General features: G+C 48.7%; 11 protein-coding genes and 1 non-coding gene across 12 annotated transcripts; 6 read left to right on the top strand and 6 right to left on the bottom strand.

Moving 5' to 3' along the window:
• The first annotated feature begins 16 nt into the window (after positions 1 to 16).
• HD556DRAFT_1363747 (uncharacterized protein) lies at positions 17 to 1,005 on the top strand. Its single transcript, XM_041302704.1, has 3 exons — positions 17 to 150; positions 208 to 467; positions 517 to 1,005. The coding sequence occupies exons 1-3, from the start codon at positions 66 to 68 to the stop codon at positions 922 to 924; spliced, it is 753 nt and encodes a 250-aa protein (XP_041161477.1). The 5' UTR covers positions 17 to 65; the 3' UTR covers positions 925 to 1,005.
• On the bottom strand, positions 1,006 to 4,094 carry HD556DRAFT_1363746 (histidine phosphatase superfamily). Its single transcript, XM_041302703.1, has 14 exons — positions 3,634 to 4,094; positions 3,235 to 3,587; positions 3,088 to 3,181; positions 3,010 to 3,032; positions 2,931 to 2,960; positions 2,835 to 2,881; positions 2,734 to 2,780; positions 2,504 to 2,603; positions 2,109 to 2,327; positions 1,981 to 2,051; positions 1,894 to 1,911; positions 1,609 to 1,805; positions 1,407 to 1,532; positions 1,006 to 1,311 (listed from the first exon to the last, which is right to left on the bottom strand). The coding sequence occupies exons 1-14, from the start codon at positions 3,984 to 3,986 to the stop codon at positions 1,067 to 1,069; spliced, it is 1,923 nt and encodes a 640-aa protein (XP_041161476.1). The 5' UTR covers positions 3,987 to 4,094; the 3' UTR covers positions 1,006 to 1,066.
• A 574-nt stretch (positions 4,095 to 4,668) lies between these two features.
• HD556DRAFT_1472173 (copper homeostasis protein CutC) lies at positions 4,669 to 6,161 on the top strand (the record flags this gene model as incomplete). The annotated part of the gene is made up of 7 exons (XM_041308458.1): positions 4,669 to 4,718; positions 4,780 to 4,903; positions 4,963 to 5,120; positions 5,174 to 5,202; positions 5,251 to 5,280; positions 5,349 to 5,397; positions 5,449 to 6,161. The coding sequence occupies 7 exons, from the start codon at positions 4,669 to 4,671 to the stop codon at positions 5,774 to 5,776; spliced, it is 768 nt and encodes a 255-aa protein (XP_041161475.1). The 3' UTR covers positions 5,777 to 6,161.
• A 1,124-nt stretch (positions 6,162 to 7,285) lies between these two features.
• Positions 7,286 to 9,593, top strand: HD556DRAFT_1431582 (Bromodomain-containing protein; the record flags this gene model as incomplete). Its single annotated transcript, XM_041305032.1, has 6 exons — positions 7,286 to 7,509; positions 7,603 to 7,834; positions 7,882 to 8,066; positions 8,116 to 8,218; positions 8,269 to 8,397; positions 8,445 to 9,593. 6 exons carry the CDS (start codon positions 7,286 to 7,288, stop codon positions 9,591 to 9,593), a joined length of 2,022 nt encoding a protein of 673 aa, XP_041161474.1.
• Positions 9,594 to 9,678: 85 nt separating this feature from the next.
• HD556DRAFT_1363698 (DHHC palmitoyltransferase-domain-containing protein) lies at positions 9,679 to 11,764 on the bottom strand. Its single transcript, XM_041302702.1, has 10 exons — positions 11,536 to 11,764; positions 11,413 to 11,488; positions 11,239 to 11,360; positions 11,174 to 11,190; positions 10,979 to 11,127; positions 10,841 to 10,926; positions 10,686 to 10,785; positions 10,616 to 10,630; positions 10,454 to 10,568; positions 9,679 to 10,268 (listed from the first exon to the last, which is right to left on the bottom strand). The coding sequence occupies exons 1-10, from the start codon at positions 11,679 to 11,681 to the stop codon at positions 9,727 to 9,729; spliced, it is 1,368 nt and encodes a 455-aa protein (XP_041161473.1). The 5' UTR covers positions 11,682 to 11,764; the 3' UTR covers positions 9,679 to 9,726.
• Positions 11,765 to 11,828: 64 nt separating this feature from the next.
• Positions 11,829 to 12,832, top strand: HD556DRAFT_1442039 (uncharacterized protein; the record flags this gene model as incomplete). Its single annotated transcript, XM_041306401.1, has 3 exons — positions 11,829 to 12,024; positions 12,077 to 12,760; positions 12,813 to 12,832. 3 exons carry the CDS (start codon positions 11,829 to 11,831, stop codon positions 12,830 to 12,832), a joined length of 900 nt encoding a protein of 299 aa, XP_041161472.1.
• A 107-nt stretch (positions 12,833 to 12,939) lies between these two features.
• HD556DRAFT_370397 (uncharacterized protein) lies at positions 12,940 to 14,732 on the bottom strand. Its single transcript, XM_041310404.1, has 3 exons — positions 14,409 to 14,732; positions 14,109 to 14,353; positions 12,940 to 14,044 (listed from the first exon to the last, which is right to left on the bottom strand). Exons 1-3 carry the CDS (start codon positions 14,542 to 14,544, stop codon positions 12,992 to 12,994), a joined length of 1,434 nt encoding a protein of 477 aa, XP_041161471.1. The 5' UTR covers positions 14,545 to 14,732; the 3' UTR covers positions 12,940 to 12,991.
• A 37-nt stretch (positions 14,733 to 14,769) lies between these two features.
• On the bottom strand, positions 14,770 to 15,436 carry HD556DRAFT_1363693 (ACT domain-containing protein). The gene is made up of 3 exons (XM_041302701.1): positions 15,166 to 15,436; positions 15,033 to 15,108; positions 14,770 to 14,979 (listed from the first exon to the last, which is right to left on the bottom strand). Exons 1-3 carry the CDS (start codon positions 15,407 to 15,409, stop codon positions 14,868 to 14,870), a joined length of 432 nt encoding a protein of 143 aa, XP_041161470.1. The 5' UTR covers positions 15,410 to 15,436; the 3' UTR covers positions 14,770 to 14,867.
• On the bottom strand, positions 15,280 to 16,843 carry HD556DRAFT_1472151 (ribonuclease T2; the record flags this gene model as incomplete). The annotated part of the gene is made up of 11 exons (XM_041308457.1): positions 15,280 to 15,586; positions 15,637 to 15,739; positions 15,792 to 15,935; positions 15,990 to 16,038; positions 16,086 to 16,117; positions 16,174 to 16,263; positions 16,313 to 16,373; positions 16,425 to 16,440; positions 16,492 to 16,543; positions 16,596 to 16,616; positions 16,670 to 16,843. 11 exons carry the CDS (start codon positions 16,841 to 16,843, stop codon positions 15,525 to 15,527), a joined length of 804 nt encoding a protein of 267 aa, XP_041161469.1. The 3' UTR covers positions 15,280 to 15,524.
• A 480-nt stretch (positions 16,844 to 17,323) lies between these two features.
• HD556DRAFT_370400 (Gar1/Naf1 RNA binding region-domain-containing protein) lies at positions 17,324 to 19,468 on the bottom strand. The gene is made up of 4 exons (XM_041310405.1): positions 19,210 to 19,468; positions 18,760 to 19,159; positions 18,452 to 18,714; positions 17,324 to 18,402 (listed from the first exon to the last, which is right to left on the bottom strand). The coding sequence occupies exons 1-4, from the start codon at positions 19,440 to 19,442 to the stop codon at positions 17,577 to 17,579; spliced, it is 1,722 nt and encodes a 573-aa protein (XP_041161468.1). The 5' UTR covers positions 19,443 to 19,468; the 3' UTR covers positions 17,324 to 17,576.
• An 85-nt stretch (positions 19,469 to 19,553) lies between these two features.
• Positions 19,554 to 20,671, top strand: HD556DRAFT_1363666 (elongation factor TS-domain-containing protein). Its single transcript, XM_041302700.1, has one exon. It carries the CDS (start codon positions 19,578 to 19,580, stop codon positions 20,625 to 20,627), a length of 1,050 nt encoding a protein of 349 aa, XP_041161467.1. The 5' UTR covers positions 19,554 to 19,577; the 3' UTR covers positions 20,628 to 20,671.
• Positions 20,672 to 20,726: 55 nt separating this feature from the next.
• Positions 20,727 to 20,798, top strand: HD556DRAFT_t54. The gene has a single exon. It is a non-coding gene; the product is annotated as a tRNA-Cys (tRNA).
• Positions 20,799 to 20,835: the final 37 nt, after the last annotated feature.

The following is a 20,835-nucleotide window of genomic DNA, read 5'->3' as shown; positions in this document are numbered from 1 at the left end:
AGTGTTCTTAAGAAAGGTCACGTTCTCCGCGAGTTCTTATCCGCAGTTGTTGCTTTCCCTCATGTATGACTTGTACAACAGTGCGAACGATGAGCAGTGTTCACATATTCAATCTGCTTGATCTACCGCAAGAAATAATCCTTCATATTCGTAAGTCACCGTAATACTATAGCTCCCTTGATAAGTTAACCGGTACATCAATCATAGTGTCATTTCTGGATCTGCCCGACCTCGCAACTCTCTCCAAACTCCATGAATATCTCGCTCTTTTGACAGCTGACCCAGTGCTGCATCTCATACGACTCCGAGTAGTCGCACCATCACGCGTCGGCCACTCCCTATTTGCGCGAAGCCCTCACGGTACCTTGCTCAGACCAACCATGACGGACCTCGTGCATAGGTATGTCATCCGCGGACACAACATCGAAAGAAGATTGCGCATGGGCTTGTATATCTACACAGAACACGTAAGGAAGCGTCTAGACTCTGCTCGGTGACGCTGATAACTACGTGTAGTCTGTGGATCAGTACGACATCGGTCTGAGACTACAACGCGAACGTACTGCTCATATCATTGCTTCTCATCTTCGGAGACGTGCGCCTGCACCTGTTGGCCTCAAGTTATTGTATCACTCTGGTATTCTACCTGACGTCGAATCGTCATTGCTCTCAATTTCGCGGTCTTTGTTACCTGTGGTCAGAAAGCTCAAGTGGTCCATTCAGCGAGACAAACTGGCCAACGAGGTGCGAGGATTGAGTGGTGCCCTTGGATCGGGGAACTCAGCACTTCCGTTGACCGGAAGCTTGGCTGCTTGGATTGAGCTGAAAGGGCAAGGTGTTGTACAGGACTGTGAACGGGTACGCCTTGCGCTATGCCCGGATGTGCGTAGGATGGTGAAGTTTTATGAGAGCTTGGGACACTGAACTTGATTTGTTATCTTATGTTCTTTACTTCATGTTACCATAGACAGTGTGTATTAGGCATGGTTGAATTTAACAGTATTATGTATGCATAGCGCAGCAAAACTCTTGTCTCAACACGTCCTTCCGTCTAACTGTGACTGCTCTATGCCCGAGGTGCGTCCCCTGTTGTTGAATTCCACGCACTGCCTGGGGGTACCTCCCAGTCTCCATGACATCCCCACGCCCAGTCTGTCTTCTGGATTGTCTCCTGCTGAGCTTCAATGAACGCAGGGAGTGGGCACATTCCGTTGTCATCATACGGACAGGTGCGAATCCCATGGAGAGGGACAACACCATCGTTGATGATGATTCGGATCTGGGGTTCCGGGGTAGATGCGCAGGAGAGGACTGAAAGGTAGGTACGGAGTCGTAGGAGCATCATGGAAGAGAACAAAACGTAGCTTAGCGAATCTCCAAGAAAAAAGAAATCACAAGTGGCTCACGCTGGAACTGCACATTAGTCGCGAAAGGTGCGAGATCTGCGGAACGGAATGAACGGTCTTCAGGGATATGGTCAGCAGGGAGAGGACCGCTTGCTGCGAGCGTGCTTAAGTTGAGCGCTGTTATAACTGCATGCCGGTAATCGATCAGCCATCAATGCGGGCAAGTACAATACTGCATGGTACGATATACAAGATCACATACCATTGAGGACAACAACTTCATGTGTAGCATCTACATAGAGAGCATGATCTAGCGGGAAAGTCTCAGGCGTGTGAAGTGTGGCGTTAGTGCTACTGTTGTGGGTCGCGATTGGGGTATGGGTAAGTCGCGCGACAAGCTCTTGAAGGTAGCCGACACCCTGGACGCGAGCAACAGGTGAACCGAAAGCAGAGTCATACCTACGAGGTTGGGGCACATCACAGTCCGAGCAGTCGGAGAAAGAACACGATTAGCAAAAAACCTACAGACACAAGCGCATGTGCTGACCAGAATGTCAAATCAAGCCTATAATAACACAGAGGTGACGGTTAGTATGTGATACCACAGCAGACAAAAAAGGGAAACACGACATACGAATAATTGAATCCCTCCCACTCTTCTTCCGTGAAGAGATCACAGAATTTGGAGTAACCGAGGGCAACAGTCTATCAATAAAACAGTCAACCACAACAGAAAGGATGTTCCACCACAAGTGAGCGTACCTCATAGGCACACATTTGCATCATTTCGTACACTTCCTCTCCAGTCCAATCGAACTCACCCTGCAGACCATCCTTTCCGATCATCGCCCTTGACAGTCGTTCCCGGGCTTCGGCCAAGAAGTGGGAAACCCATTCTTTGACGTAAGGCAGTGAGCGGCTCGATTTACTCGGGGCCCTGGCATTCGGGCAGGTCTCGTAGGGGGCGAACGTGTTGTTAAACTGACAAAGTATACCACAATGAGTACTACGTCGGTTAACGAGGTGCAATGGGAAGAAGTGCAATAGGAAGAGAAAGAACTAGATAAGAAGGGATACCGGAAGAGGACAAAGGAAATTCAAATTGTTAACAGCACGAGGTAACGAGAAATAGAACAAGATACAAGAAATCGACTCACTCCGTCGGCTTCGATCGTAATCGACTGTTGATACTGCCCCTCAAAGGGGTAGCCGAAGAATCCAATGGCAAAATTGAGTGCCGAAGCAAGCATACGGTCCCTGCAGGATTAACCGTTTAGCTTACGATTGGAAAGATGGAAAATGCAGGGTGAAAGAATTAACAGAATCGAGTAAAGAAAATAGGTAGTGTCATGGTACATGACCTGATAAAGTAAATTACATCACTTACTGAGACTCTGTCCGGAATACAGGAATCGTATTTGTCTCCGTAAAGTTCTAGCATTTCTTCGTTATCATACGATTTTGGTAGCACGGGGAAAGCAGACAGACCTTGAGTAAGAAGCCGTACTTGAGACGCATAGATACGCCAAGGTCAACTATATGTCCACGATGAGAGCCTTTCAGGAGATGAGAAGATGGACACACATAGTTGTTGTCGGCCAAAGGGAGTAAGCACTGATTGAAGAGTGAACATCGCATATTACTGTACTTATGAAGCTCATACCTTCCTCGCCTAGCTTGTAAGTCCTATGCACAGGCCTTTATGAGATACAAGTCGAGAGAATAGAGCAGGACACCTTACCATTCGTTCAAGAATGCTAGTTTCCCAGTCGCCTCCCATTGCGATGCACTCTCGTGTAGACGGGCAGCAAACTTGGCAGGACCGCCGTAATTCGCTGTTGACAGTAGTACGTTACTATCAGTATTGTAAAGGAAAGGGAGCACGCACCCCACGCGGTCGGATAACGGGCACCGTGACGGTGAAGTAAATGGAGGCCAGTGACAACACATCCAGCAGGGGGCTCTGCTGTGTCATTAATGCCGAATGCTCCACGGGGAACGCTGTACCACGGAGAAAGGTTGCCCCAGCTTCGGAAAAGGTTAAAAGGACGGTCGGATATATAGTGTTCGGGGGATTCTTCCTCTTCTTCTTTCACATCGTCACCATGCGTAGAGTGGATGTGCTCGTAGATCTTTGGAGGTGCGACAAGTTGGGCTGCGCCAGTATGCAAAGGGAGGTAGGGCGCAGTTGCGATGAGGCCGGGCTCTGCGCCAGTAGGAGTAGCACCTGGATACCCAACACTGCAGGTTAAGTCAGTTTTGTTCAACTAGCTTGAATGAAGCGCACCTTGTGGGGAAGAGGTCAGGGAAAGCATTGGTAGGGGCTACAGGCGGGAATTGGTGCACTTCCGAAGAACCAACGTACGGGGGTGCTTGCACCCTCACGTCGTTTCCCAGTGGAGGTGGTCCAGCAATACCTGAGACGTCGAGCAGGAGGCGTGCACCGATACATAAAGCGGCACCTCCGACGAAAGCATACACAAGGTGCACAAGGCTGTACCGTGGCGTACTGATAGTACTAGTTGTGGGTGAGTATGATTCTGTAGGCAGGAGTAATTCGCGTTCTGGCTCAACAAGTACGTCGTCGTATGCGCCGTATTTTGCTTTTGAGCCAGCCTCAACGTCCTGCTTTGACTCCATCAATCTATTGATATTAGACTGTCTTTCTCCTGTGTGATTCGTCTAGGGAAGACTATTAAGTACGCCGTGGGCCAATTGCGATGGACCGTGAACAGAAAAGCGTGGTTCACCGTTCACCCGAACATTTCGGTTACATAAATTTCCAATTAAGATTACACTTACGTAAGTGCGCGGGACTCTACATAGTATCTACCACTGACCGAGAACATCCCTAAAACCGCCCCTCCGGCGCAGAAAGTCCGGCGCGCACTACGGCAAGCACGGCGGCAAAGCTGGTGGCTAACAGACGGCACGTCGGACATTAAAATACACTTGGAGGCCCGTTCTACTAAGTACAGCTGCTACCAACGACTGATATACCTCCTGCTCACCAGTGCACTACTCGCTGGGCAGGAACTCGGACATCCCTCCGACGACACATCTTAACAATCTATCCCACATTTTTCAACTAACTATCTACATGACGATACCATGGATGGTGGGTCCATGCCAGATGGGCGTGCACTGTATGTGCTGATAAGATTAGCAGTGTCACTGTGTAGCACGTACCTAGGTGATTTCAAAGTCAGCCAAAGTCCGCCACCTGGCCGTGTTTTTGCCGCCGGACTGCGGATATATCCGCCGTAGTGCCGTACTACGCGCCAAACTGACCAGGTAGGACCAGGTCCACTATTTCCTGTTCATGCCCTTAATTCTCGAAGTCTGTGTTGACTCGACTGAGTCTGCTTTAGCGTGAGTGCGAATCCTTGCATTTTGATTGCAAGAGAAGCCGGTCACTGCTGGTCACTTTCAGAGCCGTTAAAGCAGGAGCGGATCGTCTTGAACTCTGCAGCAATCTAGGTCTTGGCGGAGGAACTACTCCCAGCCTTGGTCTGTTAAAATCTATTCGAAAGGTGGCACCTATAGTTCCGATCATGGTAGCTGACATCACAGTTATCTGAGTTTTATCTCGCTACTGACAAATTTGCCTCACTAGATTATGATCAGACCTCGGACTGGTGACTTTGTGTACACCGAGGCTGAATTCGATGTGATGATAGAGGATATACGTTACTTCAGAGAGAATGACGTTCAAGGCGTTGTGTTCGGCGTTCTCACTCCTGAAGGAGATGTGGACGTGGCCCGTACTCAGCGGTAGACCTTCTTATTGTGCTCCCAAAGCCCTAGAGCGCCAACGTTCATTCTAGTCTTGTCTCAGAAGCTTTGCCTCTACAAGGTAATGTCAACTGTTTATCATTCTTTTTTCCCGGGCTCATCGATGTAGTCTGTTTTCACCGAGCATTTGACATGACTCGTGACCCGAAGAATGGCAAGCCAAAATATAGTTTTAGTTGTTGAACTTGTACTGATTGTCTACTGTAGCATGGCACCAGTTGTCCCAAATCGATGGACTAACCCGCATCCTGACGAGGTAAGCGTTACGGTAGTTGATTTCAAGTTGATGTCTGACACTTCTTCCAAGCGGTCAGGGCACGACCGCCACCTCGGCTAATTCTCTCGATGTTTTAAAGGATCTACTCGACCTTGCAAAATATCAGGATACACGCATCGAAATACTTCCAGGATCTGGCATTAATTCATTCACCGTCGGCGCTTTATGCCAGGCGTTGCTGCCCCATGGGCTACATGAAGTGCATATGAGTGGTGGACATTGGACCGATGGAGCCTCGATTTGGCGTCGAGACGGAATGGGCATGGGCGTCGGCGGAGCCAGTGAATGGGGAGTTTGGCGGACAAACACAAGCGCAATCCGTGCAGTCAAAGATGCCATCGATTCCTTTAAAGTATGATAATTAGGTTTATTGAACGGAAATTTTGAACTTTCTCATCTACATACTCATTCGAGCTGATGCAGGGATCAGCCAGGATCAGTCAGTCGCTTCTCCGCGGGATCCGCCTGGCTTCAGGTGTGCTACTGCGATGCATCCCGTTCATGATCCTCTGTCGTGAACTCATGAGTGATGCGACTCGTCACGAAGACATATCATTGTCGCAACGGGGATCGATAGTGGCTTCGGGTTTGCTATTTCAGCACATCCCGCTCATCATTTGTCCTGTGACAACAATCTCCAACTCTACGAAGTAGAGCTGATCACGGGGGAAATGACTTACATGCTATGGAGGTGGAAAATAGGCCGCATCTGCGAAGGCGCGTCTGCAGTTTTCCCCTATCTCCTCCCCCACACTTGGCCTTTGAAGTCCAGACACATACAAGATACTGTGACTGGACGGAATAAACCCAAAGGGCAATCCCTGGGCGGAAATGGGCGACTGCATGCAGCAACCAAAGTGTGGGAAGCCGTCACGGAAACTGTATATTGACTGGCAGCAGCCAGTCTGCTCCGAAGTAAAAACAGAGTTAACCTACGAGACATACTTAGATGTAACTTTTCTTAGATTTCTAAGCATTATAAAGTCCTTGGATCTCGAACTCACTCCCCGAACATCATCCACTTTCTCTGACAAGATGACTGTGTCACTGCAGCCTGCTCTAACAGTAAAAATACGGTGGAGTAATGCCATATTCTTTGCGTTGCTGCAGTCATATGCGTCTACTTGAGACCTCCTACAACAGTTCCCAGAGAGACCTTGCTCTTGGCATTCCTCTACTGGCAACTTGCTGAATTTGGTAAAATCAACTCCGTGCCTCTGGCTTCATAGAAAAGACTCGCGGTTTTGCCAAGAGTTACGATTGACTGTCATAGGCTTTGATCACACCGTGCGTTCAGAGCACATGTGTATGTGCGTGTCATATTGGCTGCTCTCGGGTGCAGTGCGTTTCAAGGGTCAATCAAGGTGAGGGCTCCGTTGAAATTGACGTCGTGTTGATGATTTCAATAAACGGGCGCAGTAGTGGTGTGTAAATGAACATTGTACATCTCGAGCAATTTCGCCAGACAGGGGGAGTAACTTTACTTGGAGACCACTTGAGGATAGGCATAGACAACAATGGGAAAGAGAGATAGAGAGATTCTTGGTGGGCCTGGGCTTTCGGAGATAGGCTGAACGACCATGCGGCGAAGCGCGAGATACGAGTTGCAAGAATTAGCGACGAAAGTCCACTTCGCCGTTAGATATTAGTGTAATGATTGAACATCTAGATCGTGCACAATATTTGGTAGGGTCCCGTAGTAAGATCACTCCTTCGGTTCGCAATGCCGCCAGACAATCACGTGACTCTAAAGTCCATTTTCGTCTTCGTTGAGCGTCCGAGACTATACAAGCTGAAGTTCGCCGTTATTTCCTTCGGTATTCCGGTTTTTTGGGCCAGAACCGACGACCACGACTGTATGACGATGATGAAGAGAGATATTGGACAATTGTCGAATTATGATGACGCGGACGGCTCTCGAACAAAGCGACAAAAGCAAGTTGGAGCATCATCTGGCCAAGCCGCCACAGGAACCGCGACAAATGGAGACATTCAGATGGACACTGGAGAAGGTAGCAGTTCTGGTGTAGCTGGTTTGAAAGAGCAGGGAACAAAGTTGTGGCAGATGTTGAAAGACGTGGTCAATAAAGAGTGAGTAACAAACCCAACTTGAGCTCAAATCACAGCCGCCTCAAGCCATTTTCCTTTCTGATCTCGCTAACATTTCTTCCGTGTATCACACAGAGGTTACATATGCTCTCCAGCGTTCATGCGCTTGCCCTCGAAGCGCCATTATCCTGATTATTATGTCTACATTCAACAACCAATTTGCTTGGACGATATCAAGCAGAAAATAGATGACGGCTTATACAACTCTCTCGATGATATCAGACAAGATTTCGACCTCTGTTTCTCAAACGCCAAAAAGTACAATCAGAAGAACAGTCCAATCTGGCTCGACGCCAAATTCATGCTGGTGAGTGCCCTTTGTCCTATGTTCACACCACGTTCAACCTTGGGCAGAAATTTGTAAATAAGGAGTATACGAAGATGACAGGAAAGAAAGTCAAGAAAAATAGCGACGGAGACGATGACGAGGACAAGCCTGCTGATGGTGGAGACAGCGAGAAGAAGAACAAACAGCCCAACTTGACTCGACTCTTGAAAGCTAGATTGCAGAAGGTTGTCGATAAAGCTGACGAAGAAACGTGAGTTCACCTTCCTTCGTCTACAACTTACTTTTAATTCAAGTGACAGACATCGTGTGCTCTCTAACGTTTTCATGGAGATGCCGTCGAAGAAGGACTATCCAATGTATTACACACAAATCAAACGTCCCATGTGCATAGAGACCATTTTTGTAAGTCGCACATACTTTGACTCTGGAATACGTGTTCACGACGTCACTAGAAACACCTGAAGCGCAAGGAATATCAAACCTCTCTAGACTTCGCAAATGATGTCGAGCTTGTGTTCTCTAACGCTCTCGAGTTTAATCAAGACCACAGCCAAATCTGGGAAGATGCGATCATTCTTCGAGTGAGTGTCACAAACCCCGAGTAGTATTCTTATTCATACGCCAACAGGATTACTTCCGTCAACTCATGTCCGACATGCCAGAGCCACACGCGCTACCACAGTACGCGAAGCCTCCAGCAAAGATCAAATTAAAAGTTCCGGGCACGGGGGCTGCGACTGCCGGACCCTCTACGACTGTTGCTTCTTCGTCAACCAAACCACAAGAGAAAGAGGGCACTACTGGAGGATCATTAACGTTACGCCTTCCTGCAAGTGGCGGAAATGCCAAGAGTTCAGCCCAATCCTCGATCAATCAACTGCCACCTGGAGCTGGAGTACCTATTCCAACGACTAAACCTGTGCAAGGCTCAAAACCTATCGCTGCACCTGTACCTAAACCCGCACCCGCACCCCAACCGTCTGTCGCTGTAGCTCCTCCTGCTCAAGTCCCTACTCCTTTACCGACACCAGCAGTGCAAGTGGCGCAAACGAAAGCTGCACCATCGCCACAAGTCTCCACACAGCCATTGCAGTATCAGCCAACGGCAACTAAGCCCCAATACTATCCCAATGCCACCTATCATCAATACACTCACCCGGCTCCGACTCCTCCGACACCCGCAATGCCATCTTCCGCAGTACGAACACAGCCAGCGCCTCAGGTTCAGACGTCTCAATCGGTTTCAAGATCACCTGCACCTGTGTTGATTGGACATCGAGCGCTCAAGGGCGTTTTCTTGATAACCAAGCCTCGCGGCAGACCCTTCTGGCTTGATCATCGTGATGGAGTCAAATCCTGGGCGATACGACTTGGCCAGGGTGAGAAATCGATCTCTGTTGCAGAGATTAGATTCTTTGGAGATGATGATGAAACCGGGGATGAGGAAGGCGATGGAAACGATGAACAGCCAGACGATGAGGAAGAGGAGGAAGAGCCGAGCCCCAGGAAACGTGGTCGTGGCCGCCCGCCCAAGAATCCGAAAGCAAAAGCCAAGGCGTCTGCACTAGCGAAGAAAGCCGAACAGAAGAAAGCTCAGAACGCGTCTACGCCTCAACAGGAGAGCATATTGATCAACCTTAATGGTATCGCTATGAACGAAAAACTTGAGGATGGCGTGTGGAATATGGACCTTCAAGTTGGTTCAAATGTTTTGGAAGTTGGTGAGAAGAATGGATACGTGTGGAAAGTGTACTTGGACAGAGTTTCCATCATATAGCGGTTGTACTTGTCGGCCCCCATTCTTAGATTCCAGCCCTTATCTACCCGTATTCTCTATTAATCGTGCTTGTAATACAATACGCAGTCCGTTTCCAAAGAGTCTCTAGTGATCGATAAAAGTTTAACGCTGATCATCGTAATGCAAGAGGAACGTCATCGTCCGACACTGTCCTAACATTCCCGACCTCCCCAGATGATTCATCGATATTCTCCCCAAACTCATCCTCCTCAAAATCGTCGTCACTAGTCTCTAGACTGTGCTCAGGTTCATACACTTGGTATCGGCCAGCCTCATTAATCCGGTCCTGCACGTATTCTTGTAACATCTGCTCCCGATTTACGGGGTGCACCTCGTACCCCTCCGAGCCCCGACGCACCCTGATAGCTCCGGAGTATCCCTCTTCTGAGTAATCTGAATCATTGCCAGGGGAATACGGTCGTCCAGGATGGGTATCAACTTCAGGAACCTCGTAATCTAGATGGTAAGGTGGTAAAACAGAGACAGGATCTTGTGTGGATTTATGCCGGTTACCATTGACACCACGTAGTTGACTATTTGATGGACGTAGATTGGGATTAACATCCCCATTCTCGTATGTCCATGGACTGTCAGGGAGCTTGAAGGGTAGTTGGTTAGCCAAAGCCGGATCTCGAGGAGGCCAGTTATGATGTTCTATATCAATAGATCAGTCAGTGAGGCGCTACATCAAGCAGAATGACGCAGCTGCAATGAGTGTACTGACACGACAGAACGAGGACGTAAGAGGACAATGACAGCTACCAGATGCAGCAGTCATGGTTCCAAATCGTTCACTCTCCTTCGGCGCCCCTGTGCTGCAGCTTGTTCATTCCACTCACCATCAGCAACTGAAAGCTGGTATCTCAGTCCAGTTCCAGGAGGGACGGTTGGACAACACCACAAAAGTGGATTGTTTCCGAGAATTGAGGCAATATTACGCCTCACGCCGAGGTTCTGCGTTACATCAGTAATATGTTTATCGACATGAATCAAATACTTGCATATGGGAACTTGACCTGTAGGCGATACAATTAGTTAATTTTCTATAGCTTACTTAGAGGAAAGGTTTACCTCTTCAATTTTACCATGTCTTCGTAGCATTGCAGCTTTATCTTTCTCCCAGCCTTCAATAGTCGTGGTATTGCCCATCAGACTATGGAAATGATAAAGACTGTATAGTCACGGTGAGCAAACTGTGATTCTGCATGCAAAGTAGTAAGCAATACCTGAAACCTCCAACTACGAGGATCACGGGGACGGCGAAAACGTAGTTTAATATGATAAAGATGAGTTCGGCACCCGTTGGCTGGTCCTGAGTTGCTCCATGTTCAGTTACAGGTTCAATACTTCGAGAAACAACTCACATGGTACCATCTCCCAGATGTGGCCATGACTCGGTATGAGACCATAGCGAGGTGATACGAGCAAGTAACGTCCACGTAAAATAGAAAACGAATAAAGTGTCCATAATTGAAATAACCGATGCAGTTGTTTGTCCAAGGACAATGGTGGTCTGTGGTAGTCAGAATGTGAAGAAAACGGTACCCGAAAGTGCTTACCCATTCTCAGTACGCATCTACTTAGCGGTCAGCATTGCAATAATTCACTGACAGCTCCTACTTACCTGCTGCATTGTTTGCAATGATGGGACCTTGGAGGCTTAAACTTTTGGCAGGTACGGCAAAAACGAGGGGAGCCTGTCAGTCTTTTAACCTCGTACCCTTCGCTTGATTGCGTGTCCGGTTTCTAGAGAACAGTGTCATCAATCAGAATGACTGCGGCTGAGCCTTCGGCGTACCCATCCATCCGGAACCTCCCCAGGGTCAGTAACTATGCATAGGTAGTAGTTCCATAGTAGTGATATAGCAAGAACACTATTGGAGCGTAAATTTCAAAGTATATCCAGACTGATGAAGCTCACTTGAATGGGAAGAGAAGAGTTATGAGCTCTACGGACAGCTCACGCCCATACCATGGCCATATAATGTAGACCTGGCAAGTTAAGACGGGAAAAAGGATAAGAAACAGCACGAAGCCGATGGCAATGCGCCCCAATATGGGGTGCATATCTTGGTGTGAGGTCGAACGAGATGGGTAAGACGAAGTATGGACTTTCCAGTTTCCACCGTGACTGTGGGTCAGGCCTTCAGGTTCCGAGAAAGGAAATTTACCTGCTCAGGTTCACTGACAATTCACTGCTTTTGCTCTTTCATCATGCGGCATTCAAGGGCTCTTGCTAGGCTCTGCAATCCAGGACGCTGCTACAAGCAGGGAGCTCATTCATACTCCACGAACAGTCCATTTGCATCTTTTATTTCAGATGTAAAAATTCCAGAGTCAGTAGCAGCTTCTGTAGAAGAAGCGCGTCGGAGTGCCCCGAGACTTAGTTCACTGGGAGACATAGAAATTCGTGCGTAACCTTTACTCAGTCCGCAATACCTGACGCTGAACGGTGTTTTTAGCCTCGATCGTTCCATCATCCACCACTTCTCTGTTTGCTGCACGGGCTGCTCAGAGGCAGAAGAGGCAGTTGACTGAAGCTGCGCCCAAAAAGGTCGAGGCTAAAGTTGTAAACACACCGAAACCAACTTCGCTGCTATCTAGAAGGTCTCAAAGAATCCCGAAAGACGAGGAGAGACGTCCCAATGATGGACCCTCGAACCCGCAAACTGCCCCTGCTCACCCTCGTTCGAGACGGCCCCTTCCTGCGGAGACTACTAGGTCAGCACCAGCAGAAATGCGCACAGACCGGCGAAGGGAAAGTCCAAGGGTTCCCAAGCCAAGCCGTGTTGTTAAGCCTACACCTCTCAAGGATCTCAATGAAACCGACACACCCGCTCCGCCAGCATTGCATGTTAGTTTCAACAACACTGACTTGTCGGAGCTGTTCAGTTCACCGGCCCCCATTCCCTATATCGCTCAGCCATCAATTGCCCAGTCACGCATTGACTCTCGGGTGCAACTCTTGAAAGAACGTGCCGGCGATTACTCGCGATATCTTCCGGGAAACATTAAATCCACAACACAGACGCCAGGGTCAATAGATTACGCGAAGTTGATTTTGGCTCGTAGGAGAGAAGTTGGATTAAGGCCGAGGCGCGCCGCCGTGGAGCTCATGCATCAAGCAGGACTTAGTCCCACGTCAGGTATGCGAGACTTCACTATGTTCAAGGCAAAATCTCAACAAGAACTTTGCAGTCCCTGCAATTTCATCGTAACCATGATCAGCTTCATTCATACTGAAATTTGTTCCATCGAAGCCAGAAAAATATGACCGCTACTAAATACATGCCCGGGGACAAAATTAGCCATAAGTTACACCAGAAACAGTCGAAGTATATATATATCATGAAAGTGCATGAGGGCATGATTAAGGATCAGACGGGCACAACACCATTCATCCCCGGCCGCTCCTCCGCAATAATTACAGGTTCTGGTGTGCGACCCGCCCAATCGAACACATGATACCGGAGATGGGGAGGGACTATCCATTCAGGAAGTTCGAAGTCCCTAAGTTCCTCAATCTCTTGTGGTACTTTTGCGCCAAACGCAGTTACATGCCTATGCGTTTTACGAGCTGTTGGCGCAGATGAGGCGCGGATAGCAGCCTGCATGAGAACGCATGGTTCTGGCTTTGGCGCCAGTGCGTGGTGCGAAGGGCGTGGCGCATGATGTTCTGGAGTAGAGTGTGGAGAGTATGCCTCATCGAGATGTGACGGTCTTGCGCGTTTGTGCGGGCGTTCGGATTCGACGGACTCTGTATCAGAAGAGGCTCTAGATATTGGTTTTGCTGGAGACATTCTAGATACCGATTTGGACTTGGATGGTGAAGAAGATAATAAATAAGCTGTGGGCTTGGGTGCTGGGGTGCTGGATACTGATGGGGAAAAGCTTGACTGTTTTGGCATCTTTATTTTCAAGACAAGTGAAGTGTTGACTTTGGCAGGTGAAATGGCGGCGGAAGCTCGCCCATTGACGATCGACTCCTCTTGCGGGCGGATGTCGGAGGAAGGAGGGATATTGACGCTACTCTGCCTGCTCGCTTTCTTCTGATCGAAATAGTTCTTCTTGTCTGACGGTAACAGGGTGCGATACCGATCCTCCAGGATAGAAGCTACCTCAAGCATCTCCTGCCGTCGCCTCTCCCCCTCGTTACACACGGCTGTGCCGTCAGCGTGAATTTCCGAACAACTCGAGTGTTGGCCGTCCTCGATCTGAACTACACCAGATGGTAGGGGGAAAGATGCCGCAGGTAATCCGAGGAATGCACTTCCGTCCATCGCCCTCAGCTGTTCTATCCTCTCCTTGAGCTTGTACTGCTCATGCTTCAGCTTCTCCTTTTCACGGAGACGCTGACGTTTTTCAAACGTCTCGTACTTCCGATGGCGTTTTTCATATACAGCATCAGAGGTATCTGCCGACTCGGGGAGCTGAATAGAAATAACTTGTGGTATGAGCTTATGCCAAAGTTTGGGACTCGTGTTTTCAACGCACCTCCGCGGAAATTCTTGGTCTGAATCTACCCCCAACGCTAGCATCTTCTGTCAAAGTAGTGAATTCAGGTGTTTGAATGATCTGTTGTTCTCGATAAGCTTGAATAACATCTGGTCTGTCGAAATAGCGTTGATTTGCATGACTATTGAGTCCGAAGTCAGTCGAGGATGAGGGTTGGGGTACGAGGGCAGAATTTGTGGTCAACAGGAACTGCGTATTTGCGGGAATGAGCGGTTCATTTTCAACTGCCAAAAGGATGTTAGTGTATATGAACTGGGTAGAACAAAAAGTGCAACGAACATCTTCGTCTCTGCGCGTCCAATATCATGAGGTCAACATCACAGCTTCCTATTCCAGGACCACCACGACGTGAGCGGGAGGGAAGGACACGTTTCTGCCGAGACTTTAGAGTTGAATATTCGGATGAATCTGCCATAGGAAGTCCTAGCTCCTAGCTGTACTGGTCGCCAGTTCGAGAGTAGCAACAGCAGTGCACTCAGGCTAGGTTATCGCTAGTCTCAGACTTCTAGACTTCTGCCTGTACCAAATGTTGCAGGTCTCCAGCTCCCAGAGTTTACGAGAGAAGTCCGTGAAGCGATCGAGAAGAAACGGACATGTACTAACATGGACCGAGAACTTGAGAAACAAAACTTTCTTTCGTTGACCAAGCGAAGTTCATGCCATCAATTTTACAATCCACACTTTATGTTTTTATGCAAATCTCGCGTTAACTATCGTCTTCAGCTTAATGTCCATAGACTATGCGTCTCGTGGAACTTGAGAATTTTCTCGAAACCTCCAGCCATCTTCGGTTAGTGCTGCAACGGCAGCATCGGCCTTTTCTTTGGGTACCAGAACATAATCGGTATTCCTATGAAGGGATAAGCATCACACAGGTGGATCATATCTGCTACGAGCGCTAACCATGTCGAAACTGCGAACACCGGAACATTAGCATCTCTCAGCGGCGTCGTGAAATTACAGATTACGCCAGTCAACCCTGTTAGCAAGCGAAGATTAGATCGTCTCTCCGTCGCTAACAATGTAGAGAAGACACCAAAATTCATGGGTCCTGCTATCTTGATGCATTTCCATTCGCCATCGTCGTCAACAGCTTCACCAACCACGGAAATCTCTTCTCCTGTTCTGGTGATCGAGAAGACCCCTTGAGTGTGTTGAGCAGCATTCAGCCCGCTCGTAATTGCAGCTGGAACGCCTGCATCTACTGGGAACTGCTTAACGAAGAAAGTCTGAGCCAGTAGCTCAAGTTCCAGACTCGGGTGGTTGAAGGGTGGAGGCATGTTATTACTAGATAGTCTATCGACACAATGGAAGTCCGAACGATCGAGAAGCCATGTACAATTATAGATTTTGCTTGGTACATCACAGCGCACTTCTCTATTTTGCCCGTCGGTATTATCCTTCTTTGGGAAGGTACTGGATACCACTCGAGGGGCAAGAAGAATCCTTAGGGTTGTCTAGAAGCCGCACGTTAACGGTCAGTCTGCCGTTGATACATGCAACGCACCTATCGGGACGAACTCGCCATCAATGACAGAGCCCTTGAGATTAAAGTACCAGCTGATCGAGCTGAGTGTGCCCGATCGAGAGCAGCTCAAAGCTGGAATGTACTGGAAAATAAACGTTACGATGATGTATTTTTGAGCAAGCTATGAAACCTACTCCAGAGGCATCTTGGAGAGCCGACAACAAGGACGAAAGCGAATAAGTCTGGTCATATGACGGAGTGATGCCTGCCTGAGCAAGCCAGTCATACGTGGGGAGGGTCTTGAAGACCCTCACCACAGTCTCAAAGAATGCCACAGCCTTGTATAATAATAGCGCTCAGGGCAAATACTTCCATACATTACGCTTACTTACCTCGGCGCCCGTAGGGCTGCTGCTGGGAAGGCAATCAACATCCAGTGTGCTAAACAAGGTTAAAATGGATATGCATCAAGATTCCGGAGTCTGTACCTATAGCATGTGCCGTGTGTAGCCCACTCGTGCTATAATGCTTGACAATAAGCTTTCGAACGAAACGAAAGCTCCGAGTTTCACGTACCTCCCAGAATTTCTCATTAGTTCCATCATCGTTGAGCCAATACTGTTGCATGAAATCCAATGTAGACGATGCACCCTGGGATTCGAGTAGCTGTGGGAAATCAGCTGGGGGTGCCTTGATATCGAAGAGAACGGCTGACCCCGGCGATATCCGTGTAATCACGAGAGGGGTCGCACTTCTCAATGTAAGTGCCGTCGCAGCTACGATATATTCAAACGATTTGCCTTAGTAGTCCAGCTACTGTGACTTACTTATCAGGCCACAGACCTAGTAAATGTCTTGCGTCAGAACAAACTTAAAACGCCATAAATTACACACCATGAATGGTCCAACTGTCCGCAGGACTACCAGCAACATCTGTGTCCCAAACCTAAAAAAATTATCTCTGCCTCCACATGTTAAACAAGGCAAACTGGACGAACTTGCGTCTGCAAAATCAGGCCCTGGAGCTAGTTAGGGCAATTGATCACTGACTGATACCAGGACAGGGACGCACTCCAGGAGTCTCAAAACAGCAGGTATTTGCGGCGGGGGGCGTGTTCGCATCCTGGCACGATATGGGACCAGAAGTTCCGCATCCTGAGCTACCGAGGTTCTGGGAAAAAAAGTTCATCGGGTTAACGTAGGACACCCCGAGGAGGGACGACATGACTAGAGATGAGACGGACATTTCAGACAAGGAGGTAGAAGACTGCAGCTGCCTGTATATTTATATGCCATGGAGGGAAGGTCCGGGAGCAAGGTTGACGTTGACCGGTGACAAGCCTGTGTATTTGCACATGTGCCACGAGGGGGAGCAAGTTTAACGTTGACCGGTGCCAGTAGACCTGTATATTGATATACCACGAAGGGAAGATTCGGGAGCAAGGTAACGTTGACCGGTGCCAGGCCTGTCATGTGTTTACAATTTATAAAGTTGACCGTTTAAGCGGATCGCGAGCTTGCGAATGTTGATGCAGGAAACAATATGGCCCTTGTAAGGAGTCGCCCGCCACACGTGTGCTTCTCTTCTGAGGTTGAAGCACACGTGCGAGCTCACCCCAGTCACAACGACTCGATTTGAAAATCGCCTCAATCCCTTCTTCGTTACGCCCATCCCAATTTACGTGTCGCTCCCCCATTTGTTTGTAAGTTTATTGGTGCCATGTGCTAGAATAGCGACTTGTGGCGCATTTTGGAAGATCACATTGTTGCACTGCGAGCTAGAAGGAAGTACGAAAAAAGTACGCACATGGCTTAAGCCAAGGATGGAAAAGCTCGGCAGGCGACTTGCGTTATTCGCTGCCGGCATCGTGGTGTTTTACATTAGGACAACTCTGGGCAGGCATGATTTCGGTGAGAGTACCGTCAAATGTATGCGATTGAAGAAACCTGTCGAACAGGAATGGATGAACTTGAACCTACTAGATCGGGGTGTACGCATCGCTCTCCGCATTTTCATATTCCTGTCCATGCACCAACCACTGATTCGTCCAGGGTTGAGCAGGCTGTTGTGCGTGATAAGAGTTGAGCCGAGCCTCTTGGTTCCCAAACCATGCAGGAGGGCCATTAAATCCAAATGCGGACGCGAATCGAGGATTAATGTGCGGCTGTACGGATTGTTGTTGTTGCTGCTGCTGTCCAAATGGATGACTTTGAAAACCGCCTTGCTGATAACCCCACGTTGGTGGAGGTGAGAAAGGCTGTGAAGAATAGCCGGGGATTCCAACTGGTTGATTTGTTCCGCGTTCTATCTCGTCAGATGTGGGCGATAGAGGAATCGAGGGACTTGTTTTGTACGGTTCCATTGAAGGAGCCGTTGGGTTTTGTTGAGACCATCTAGATTCTCCCCACGAACGTCGTCCACGATCTGGGCGCCCGCGGCCACGACCCCTTCCACCATCACGAGCCCCACCACCTCTATCGTGACCTTTACCACGCCCCCGACCCCGTCCTCTGCTGCCTCCAAAGTCTCTCTCGGGTTCCCTACCAGACAGACGAGCCTCAATGGAAGAACCGTCCAAGTGTTCTTCATACTTCACAGTGTCCACTTTGACCTCTTCAGCATACGGGTCGTCGTATGGGATGGGTGCTGGACGCGACGGCCCGGCAACCCGGTACCCGTCGTCATATGGGCCATGGGCGTCATATGGGTTTGCCCCGTAGAAAATTTTATCAATATCATCATTGTAATGAGACTGCGATGGCACAGGAGTTGTTTGTCGAGACGATGACACAGACATGCCACGTCTGCCAAGAAGGAATGAGAATGAGAATATTTTTGAGTGCATACACATACTTTTTCTTCCGTGCCTGCTTGAACGCGGCTTCTTGTTCGTCATCAGAAAACTCCATTTCATCTTCACCGGGCTCCTCATCATGAATGTTACTTGCGTCGCTGCCGCGAAGCTTTTTGAGGTATGCCATGAAGACGAAATTACTTCGGTGTGGTATGTGGTAAACTTCGCGAGCGACGCGAATCTTCTCAGTATCCAACGGGTAGCTCTGGTTGAATTTTATTTGATACAAGGGCTGGGAAGTGGGCCCGAACGTTTCATACACCTGCATAAGGTCAGAAGAGGTATCCTGAGAATACAAAATACGCACATGGCCGAGAACTTGTCGATCGTCGAGTACAAGTAATGTCTCGACATCGAGTGCCTTTTCAGACGCAGCTCTGGAGGAGTCAGCAGGAAGGCCTTTCACAATTACTACGTTCCCAATAATGTTCATCACCTCGCCAACTTTTTCCAATACTTCTTCGAGTCCGACTTCTGATATAGAAGGGACAACGATGTCTGTATCGACAATCTCATTTTTGGTCTGTACATATGATGCAACAGCTGTAGCGCCTGACTCCTCGTCATCGTCCACATCAATTTGTGGTTTTCGAGGGTTCAGCGCATTTTTATCTTCTGCTTTATCAGCAGTTTCATCCTCGTCTGACTCGGAATCCGAGTCCGAGGATTCAGAGTCTGAGCTTGAGTCTGACTCCGGTGATGCTGGCCTGGCAACAGTCTCAAGATATTAGCTGACCGATAGCGTTTGGAGACTCACAAAACAGGTGTAGGATTAGCAGATTCCTCCTCTGGAACCATTAAATCGGCTTCAACCTCGTCCTCACTGTCAATCTCGCTAGACGAGCTTGCGATTGAATCGTCGCTTGAGTCTGTAGACTTGTGGACATCCTTCCAAACATCCGCTTTTGGTGGGGGGATGACTCCGACAATTTCTTGAATAAGGAGTATATCCTGGGGGACCGACTCGGGGACTTTGAACTGAAAATCCATGACTGACGGCGACAGGAAAATGGATAGCAAAGCGGTATGACCCAAAACAAGAAATTTGGGCATCACGTGAGCGTGCCTAGTCGCGCGTCGCACAAAATTTTGTATGGAACCCTTCTCGTTCCATATCCCTTCACGATGATAGCCCAATTTGTTCGTTCATCGAAACCGTTTCACGCATCGAGGCTCTCGCGTGTTGGCCAGTCGTGTTATTCTACAACTCCATCCAAGCCCTCTCTGCAGCATGTTGCGCAGCTCCGCAAACTGACGGAGGTCTCAATCTCAAAAGCACGAGAAGCCCTCAGTCAAACTAATAACGACATACAACAAGCCCTCGAATGGGTGAAAAATGATCTCGCAGCGTCGGGCATAAAAAAGGCCGCGAACGTCCAGTCTCGGGAGACTCGGGAAGGGCTTGTTAGTGTCTGCATGCTCTCTGGAGGTAGCAGGGGGAAAACATCCTTGGGGGGCGGCGGTATACGGGCAGCCATGATTGAATTGAACTGCGAAACAGATTTTGTTGGAAGAAATGTCTTATTCGGTCAATTAGCGGCGGATATAGCTCATACCGCCGCATTTATCACGGAACCAACTGACTCTTCGACTATCATCAGATCTTGTTCACTGGACGTTCTGAACGATGCCCCACTATTATCTCAAAACAATCCCTCATCTCATTCGCCCTCTACAGTGTCAAGCTCTATTAGAGACCTCATTGCCAAAGTAGGCGAGAAGGTTTCCCTGAAGAGAGCTGTGACGGTCGTGCAAAACCCGTTATCGGGACAGTCTCCCAATCTTGGTCTCCGTCTCGCATCCTACCTGCACGGATCTGTGGGCTCCGCCCCTCATGGTCGCATCGGGTCTCTAGCTGTGCTCGCTCTTCAATCTCCAGAGCTTGCACGCCGCCTTGAGAGCGAAACCTTTGTCAAAGATCTAGAGCGACTTGAACGTGCGCTTGCACGACAAATCACTGGATTTGACACTCGCTCGATCAAATCATCGGACGGCGATGAGACGGCACTATACAACCAACCGTTCATGATGCTTGGAGGAGAGAGTGCAAATAAACCAGTACGGATGGCCATAGAGAACTGGAGTAAACAACAAGGTCTTGTCCGGGATGATGAAGAAGGAGGTATTGAAGTCCTGGAGTTTGCCAAATGGAGTGTAGGCGATATCGTTGGATAGATCCAGTATCATTATTATCTTGCTCAGACGTATACATAGACTACTTGAGAGTGACGTCGTATGTGTACTTGGTTAATTATATTTTGGGCTCTATCACATGACTCCATAGCTCAGTGGTAGAGCATACGATTGCAGATCGTGCGGTCCCGTGTTCGAACCACGGTGGGGTCTATTTTTTGTTTACCGACTTTACGTAATTATACTCCCG

This window comes from Suillus plorans (assembly GCF_016647745.1).
Source record: "Suillus plorans strain S12 chromosome Unknown HD556scaffold_21, whole genome shotgun sequence".
NCBI classification, from domain to species: domain Eukaryota; kingdom Fungi; phylum Basidiomycota; class Agaricomycetes; order Boletales; family Suillaceae; genus Suillus; species Suillus plorans.
This window is presented reverse-complemented; position numbering and strand designations above follow the sequence as displayed.